At 50.1% G+C, this 7914-nt stretch overlaps 1 protein-coding gene across 2 annotated transcripts in view; it reads left to right on the top strand.

Moving 5' to 3' along the window:
• Positions 1–7403: 7403 nt before the first annotated feature.
• Positions 7404–7914, top strand: part of Stox1 (storkhead box 1) — a 64377-nt gene continuing 63866 nt past the window's right edge. For both annotated transcript variants that reach the window (XM_028776898.1, XM_028776899.1), the window contains exon 1: positions 7404–7704. In XM_028776898.1, coding sequence (XP_028632731.1) covers positions 7404–7704 — 301 coding nt within the window. The remainder of the gene's footprint in view (positions 7705–7914) is intronic.

The following is a 7914-nucleotide window of genomic DNA, read 5'->3' as shown; positions in this document are numbered from 1 at the left end:
CAAGCTCCCATCTTCTGGACTCCATGAACACCAAGCATCCACGTATACGTTAACATACATGTGTGCAAGTCAACAAACATTCACGCACATAGAATAAAAACAATAATGAAAAAATTAAGTAAAACACACAAGTCATTCTTAGCTTTCAGGTCAGCTAGCGTCTCAGTGGAGGAAGATCTGTAACCTCTCCTCTCAGTTTAACCGCTGAGGCTGAGGCTGGAGCTCTGTGCAGTGGCTCCTGATTCCAGTTGTTGAGGTGAGGTCTCACTAACCCAGGCATGTACGCGGTACACATACACACGCGCAGACACTCATGCACATGCGTCCAACCTTCCAGTCTTCCTGCTTCTGTGGTCTCCATCCTGGAGCGGCTGGTATCCCCACCGCGCTGTCAGACGGAGCTCTTGTGTGAAGCGTTGAGTGAAACAGCCGTGTTTAGTCTCAGACCAGGGTTTTGATCCAGTCATCCTGCCTCATACTTGTGTCCCTTACTCTTTTATTCAGGCAACCATTTTATTTGGGACGGTACTGTTGGAGGAATTCTAGGGGATGCGGAGATGAGTAAAGGGCTCACAGGCTTCTATTGGGAACTTTAAAGAAGCTGGAGTTGGCGGTACGCACTTGTAACCCCGGCACTCAGGACAGTGAAGCAGCTGTGTATTTAAGGCCAACCCGGGCTTCAGAGCGAGACAAGGATTTAGTTAAGTGGGAAGGGAGCCTTTGGGTTAGAGAGATGATGGCTCAGTGGTTAGGAGCACTGACTGCTCTTCCAGAGGTTCCGAGGTCAATTCCCAGCAACTACATGGTGGCTCACCAACCATCTGTAATGAGATCTGATGCCCTCTTCTGGCATGCAGGTGTACATAGAGCACTCATATATTAAATCTTAAAAAAAAAAAAAGAGAGGAGGAGGAGGAGGAGGAGGAGGAGGAGGAGGAGGAGGAGGAGGATAGTGTGACTTTTCTGTCTCTCACAAAAGAGTTTTGATTACTTCTCAGCTTCTAGGTCCGTGGACAGTCAGGTAACCCAGCCTTCCTTCAGGCTCTGGAACTTGCCCTCCGACCCTAAGTTTCGTGGTGTTGGTGGAGGGGTGGTCTCCGCTCTCAGTTAGAGTTTATGACTCTCGGAGCTTGTTGGCTAGGAAGGCCAGCTCTGCCGTCCAGGCTTCTTCTGCGGAGAGCCAGAGTCCATCCCAGTCTGCCCCTGCAGGCTGCTGCGTCTGATGCCCTCGCAGCACCTCCCAGTCCGCCCCAGCCCCTTCAGCCCCTGCTCCCCGCCTGCCTCTGCCCTTTCTTCAACATGGTTGCTTGTGCAAAGCCTCATGTCTCCCTTTGAGGAAGTGAGAGTTCTCCGGTTTGTTTGAAGGACAAACTTGCTATAAAACAACGTAATGAAGTGTAAGGGTTGGGGGGAGCACACACTAACACACTTACACACTCACACACACAGATCCACACACACATACACACATACACACACAGATCCACACACACGCAGATACACACACACAGATCCATACACACACACACACACACACACGCAGATCCACACACAGACACACACTCACACATACACAGATACACACACATTCACTTATACACAGATACATTCACTTATACACACAGATACATGCACTCACGCACAGATACACTCACACACAGATACACTCACACAGATCCATACATACTTACACATATAGACACACACATACAAATATATACTTACACACACAGATCCACATACACATACAGACACACACACTCACACTCATACACACATTCACACACTCACATACACACAACACACACTTATACACACACTCACATATGCAAACACACACACTTATACACATACATACAGACACACACAAACTATTAAAAAAAAAAGACCAGGCAGCCAGGCAGTGGTGGTGCACACCTTTAGTCCCAGCACTTGGGAGGCAGAGGCAGGTGGATTTCTGAGTTCAAGGCCAGCTTGGTTTACAGAGTGAGTTCCAGGAGAGCCAGGGCTATATAGAGAAACCCTGTCTCAAAACACCCCAGCCCCCCAAAAAAGGCCAGACTGGGGACACTGGAGCCTTTAATTCCAGCAGAGGGAGGCTGATCGCCACAAATTCTACAGAGATCCACATGAGGTCTACAGGGTTAGTTCCAGGGCAGCCAGGGCACAGAGAAACCTAGTCTCAACACAACAACAAAAGGCTTACTACTCACTTGGTAGAGTGCCTGGCGTGCACAATGCCCTGGGCTCAGACCCTGGCACTCCATAAATCCAGTCGTGATGGAATATCCCTATCATCCAGCCCTTCAGAGCTGGAAGCAGGGTCAGAACTCAAGGTCATGCTTAGGTACTGGGAGGGTTTCCTAGCCAGCCTGGGCTGCAACCTGAGATCCTGTCTCAAAGCCAGAACACTATAGGCCAGGCAACGTGGAGCTCCAGGACAGCCACAGCCATCAAGGCCACCAAAACTAAAACACTTAAAATAAATAAATACTGAGAAAAGAAAATGGTTTCTAAACCTGCTCTAAGCATCCCATGGCTATGCCTGTATTCTCAGCAGGTGGGCCTCCAAAAGGGCTCTGTTCCTAACACACTGGATAGCTCTCAGTCCATACACACATGTGCACATACGCTCGCGCGCGCACACACACACACAGGCATGCACGCACAATTAAAATAAAACCTTTAAAAACTTTTAAAGTCATCAGTACAAATGTCATGCTCACTCTGCTGTGCGTGCTGTAAACAGGATCTATTGACACCCAGGTGACCAAGTGAGTGGAGGGGCTGTGTCCTTAAGACTTGCCTTGGCCACTGCCTATTGGGTAGCCAAGCAATGGACTCCCCAATCCAAAGCGCTCTTGGGGACAGCAGGCCATGAAAAGGCAAGCAAAACAGTATACCCCAACACAAAGTTACGACTAGATTTGATTACGGTTGAACGATTAAGATGCCAGGCAGGTGTCAGAGGCGGGATGAATTGGGAGCTGCCTATTACAGGTTGCTGTGTTTTATATCCTTCAGCACACGAGTATTCTAAAAGGGTTAACAATCTGCTTGAGAGCAGGTGAAACCTTCCTGGATGTGTCAGGGATATTTTACGAGCTGGTAGAAGAGCAGAAAGTCACCTGGAGAAATGGCACAGTGGTTAGCACTTGCTGTTCTTGCAGAGGACCCAGGTTCAGTTTCCAGCAACCACATAGAGGCAGTCAACAAAGGTTTTTAACTCCAGTGTCAGGGGATCCAGTGTCCTCTTTGGGGCTCCTCGGGCACCGGCATGCACATGGTGCACATACATGCATGGACGCAGGCACACATAATACACACAGAAAAATAACCAAAAGTGGAGAGGTTTTCTAGGCAGAAGAGCCTGTGTAAGCGAATAGGAGTATTTGTTCTCGGAACTGTGAGATGCTGAGTGGCCAGAGTCCAGTGTCCTTGATGCCTTTTAGGAGGGGGAGGATGATGGATCCACAGTGTGAAGAACACGAGAGTCCTCCTTCAAACGAGGCAGATGTGGGCCTTCAAAAACCAAGTCCATTCACAGTGATTACTGCACAGCAAGCATAAAAGTTTCCCTTTGGTTGAGTTTTCTGAGTCAGACACAGTTTAGCCCTTGCCGTACGTTAGAAATGGAATCTTGTTTAGGGGCAGGGATAGGGGTCACTCTCTGTTGTTCGAGACTCTTTGGGTAAGCGTTGGGAGGTTACACAGTGCCTAGGAAGTGGGGAGAAAGAGCCCGGTGCTTTTTCCTGGGTACCTGATGTCATATGATACAGATGCCAGAGGCGATCCTCCCGTCTCTGCCAAACTCAAGTCTGCAGTGACGTTTGTTGAATTGCCTCAGTCTGGGGGTCAGGGGGCTGTCTACTAGACATAGGCAAGCCGGCTCTATGTAAGGCACGCATGCGCATGCATCACTCCTCGACTCAATCCAAGCCGTTAGCCTCCTCTCTAGCGTGAGCTAGTTTCACCTTCACTGGTCCTGAAGCTGAATCTCTTGACACCTGTCGCAAGAAGGACGGATGTTATTTTGTTTGTTTTTGTTTGAGAAGAGAGACCAGGTCTTACAGGGTTGCAGCTGCTGCGGCTGCAGTGCACGCCTTTTTAATCCCAGCTCCCGGGACGCAGAGGCAGGTGGACCTCTGAGTTCGAGGCCAGCCTGGTCTACAGAGTGAGTTCCAGGGCAGACAGGGCTACTCATAGAAACCCTGTCTCAAAACAAACAAACAAACAAACAAACAAACAAACAAACAAACACCACAGGGTCTCGTGTAGTCCAGGCTGCCAGGCAAATGAGACACAAAGAGGCTCCCTTCTCCAGAATACTGCTATGTGTGGAAGGGCCCTACAGAAGTTTCACCCTTGAGTCTTAGTTTCCCTATAGAATGCATTTTCCATCTTCTAGGTTCTTCGTCGGCTAACCAGTTGAATAATTTGCTGTTGTTCGTTCGTTTTGTTTTGCTTTGCTTTAGTTGCTCTTTTGAGACAAGTTCTTGTGTTTCTCAGGCTGCCTTCCAACTTACTATGTAACCAGGGATGGACCTTGACTTCTGACCCCCTGACCTTCCTGCTTCTATCTCTTGCATGTTAGGATTTCGGGTATGCTCACCTATACTGGTTTATACGGTGCTGGAGATTGAACCCAGGGTTTGTGAACAGGAGGCAGGGCACTCTATCATTTGAGCTGGGTTCCCCACTTATCTCTTTAAGGTTTGTTTTTATTACTTTAATTATGTGTACGCATGCTTGTCTGTGTGTAGGTTGCATGAATGCAGGTATACGGCAGATGTTGGGAACACTCCGTCACCATCTATAATCTCTGTCCTCAGAGACAATCTGCCTAAACTTGAGACTTTATCTGTGAGAGAGAAGGTTGAATAATACTACTCCTACCAGAGGGTTGATTTTACAGATAAAATTATATCACAGGTTAAAAAAAAATAACATGGTTCTAAGCACAAAGTAAACTGAAATAGGATTGGTCACCATCCTGATTACAGGGAAGAAACCAGAGGCGATGCTGGAGTGTGGGGATTCCAAACCCAGGGGATTCTTGGGCTGGGCAGAGTGGCCTTTACTCTCAGCACTCAGGAGCAGGGACAGAGAGATCTCTGTGAATTCCAAGCCAGCCTGGTCTACTTAAGTGACTTGCAGGCCAACCAAGGCTATGTGGTAAGAATCACTCTCACCAAAAAGAAATTTCTAGTTTTCCAAGAATCAGACACATGGGAACAGGACTCGGGTCCAGCAGGCGAATGAATGCCTTGATAGAACCAGAGGAGAAACTGTTCTGTCTGTGTGAGACAGCTCAGGCTGAGAACTAGCATTTCTGTCTCTGCAGGATCTATCCAACCACCTCAGAATTCAGACGGGAAACACTGAAGTCAACTTCACATGTTTATTTGAACTGAAGATTAAGTCATTTGTCTTACAGAAGCCTGACTCGGTGGTGGTTTGATTCCCTTTCCTACCCCCCATATGACTGAGAAATTCCTCCTCCTCCTCGTGCTCCTGCTCCTCCTTCTGCTCCTGCTGCTTCTCCTTCTTCCCCTGATCCTCCTCCTCCTCTTCCTCCTCCTCTTCTACAAATCAAATGCCTTTTTTTCTCACTCCCTACGTAGCATGTGAGAAATGGCAGTGACCTTGGCAACAGGCTCTGTGCCTTTGTCCCACTGAGAAGCCAGAATTGCAGTGTTCCTATGAATCTTTTCCCAGCGTGAAAGAGCAGGTGGCAAGCCCCAGTACTGTCAGGGGCAGCACCAGACAATGTTGCCTGACCCTTGGTCTGGAGCTAAAACTTCTGTTTGCCTGAGTAAACGTGGAAAGGCTTCTTAATATAACTGACTGTAGTTTTTGTCATTTAGGGGAAAAACAAAGTTTAAAATACAGGAGGAGGGCTGGGCTGGGGAGATGGCTCAGTTGGTAAAAGCAAGAGAGCCTGAGTTTAAATCTTCGAAACCCATGTAAATTGAGGTAGGTTAGTACATAATATATAGTATGTATATAATCTGTAATAGTCTGTAATCCTAGTGGTTGGTCCTATGGTGAGACAGGAGGCAGAGACAGGAGACTCCCTGGAAGCTCTTGGGTCGGTACAATGGCATACACAGACACACACACACACACACACACCTGCACTGAAACATAAGTATTCTTACTGAGGCAGGCAGGCAGTCCTGTATGCTATAAATACAATTGTATCCAAGATCCTTGGGGCTAGATATCCCCCCTTTTTTTTTCCAGATACCGGCATCCTTGCATATACTTAATGAGCCATGTTGGAGATGGGTCCCACACAATTCACTTGATTCATTCCTTTTATGCACAGCCTGAAGCCAAGTGTGGTATTTTTCCCATGTGAAACCACGTTAGTATTTAAAATAAAATTCAGGTTGTTAGAGCATCTGGGATTTGGGGATTAGCGATATGGATCTGCAATAGTTAACTGAGAGTCGTGAAATTGGGCTATTGTTATTAATAACATCTGTGATTGATGGCGTGCTCACTATGGACAGACGTATGAATTAACTCATTATGGTAGCTGTAAAAAAAAAAAAAAAGGGTCACACAAGCAAGTGACTCATGAGTTTGAGGCCAGCCTGGGGGACATAGGGAACCTCCGTCTTTCTCTGTGCCCACCCTCGATTATCAATATATCGATATTATGGATGATAAGGGAGTGAGTGGGAAGTTTGAAATGACCCTCGGGTCTTGCCAAAGCACCTTCGTCTTTATAGTACTGAGTTCATAGAAAAGTCCAATGCCTATCCTGTCCTTTTTCCAAAGTTGTCTATTTCAATAGATCTTTATCCTCAGAGACTCAGGGCCTCAATTCCAGCCCAGCCTGTTTGGCCTTATCGCTCTGACATGCCGGCCGCCGCAGTCTGCAGGGGCAGATCTCAACCTTTCCTTTGGGGCTCCTGGGGGTATGATCGAGTGCAGAGTCAGAATCCAGATCCTAATCAGGGTGGGGTCCCAAGATTTTGCTACCGCCTCTCGCTCGCCAACCCTGCTTTCCTCAAAATTCTCAAAAGAATGGGATACACTCGGGGAGGAGACAGTCCCTAGAACTTCAGGAAACCATGGGTGAGAGGGTCCTCAAGAGTCCTCTGCTGCGAAATGAGGAACCTGGCCAGGTCTAAAACCAGAGCGGCCAGAGACCTGGCCTGAGAAGTCAGGAGCGGAGCAGAGGCTCAAACCTGGGTCACCTCCCACGCGTGACCTGGGTCCTCCGGGCCCTGCGGATGGGCGATGCCACCGGCTCGTCTGGTTGCTGGGGGAACCGGGAGTGACAGCGACGCCCTGGGAAGCCCCGCCCCGCCCGGCCCCGCCCCCCGCAGCGGGCTCCCCCGGGGCAGCAGAGGTGGGCACAGTGAGCGCGAGTCCCGCGGGCGGGCGGGATGGCGCGGCCGGTGGAGCTGGCTCCGGGCTCGCTGGCGCTGGTGCTGAGCCCGCGGGAGGCCGGGCAGGCGGCGGGGGAACCGGGCGGCCGTGCGCTCTTCCGCGCCTTCCGCCGCGCCAACGCGCGCTGCTTCTGGAACGCACGGCTGGCGCGCGCCGCCTCGCGGCTCGCCTTTCTCGGCTGGCTGCGGCGCGGGGTGCTGCTGGTGCGGGCGCCCCGGCCCTGCGTGCAGGTGCTGCGGGATGCGTGGCGTCGCCGAGCCCTGCGGCCGCCCCGAGGCTTCCGCATCACCGCGGTCGGTGAGTGCGGGCCGGAGGCCGCCGGCGGCCTGGGTCTCAGCCACAGGTCCCGGGAGCGCGCGGGTTCTTGGTGTTGGTGTTAGGGGAGGGGGCACTTTAGAAAAAGTGAGGCTCCGAGAAGGAATTCGAGTGCTCCTTCCCTTCTTCCCTTCCTTCCTCCCTCCCTCCCTTCCTTCCTTCCTTCCTTCCTTCCTTCCTTCCTTCCTTCCT

This window comes from Grammomys surdaster, unplaced genomic scaffold (genome assembly GCF_004785775.1).
Source record: "Grammomys surdaster isolate TR1022 unplaced genomic scaffold, NIH_TR_1.0 273, whole genome shotgun sequence".
NCBI classification, from domain to species: Eukaryota; Metazoa; Chordata; class Mammalia; order Rodentia; family Muridae; genus Grammomys; species Grammomys surdaster.
Note: the sequence above shows the minus strand (reverse complement) of the source record. Positions and strands in the feature narration are given on the sequence as shown.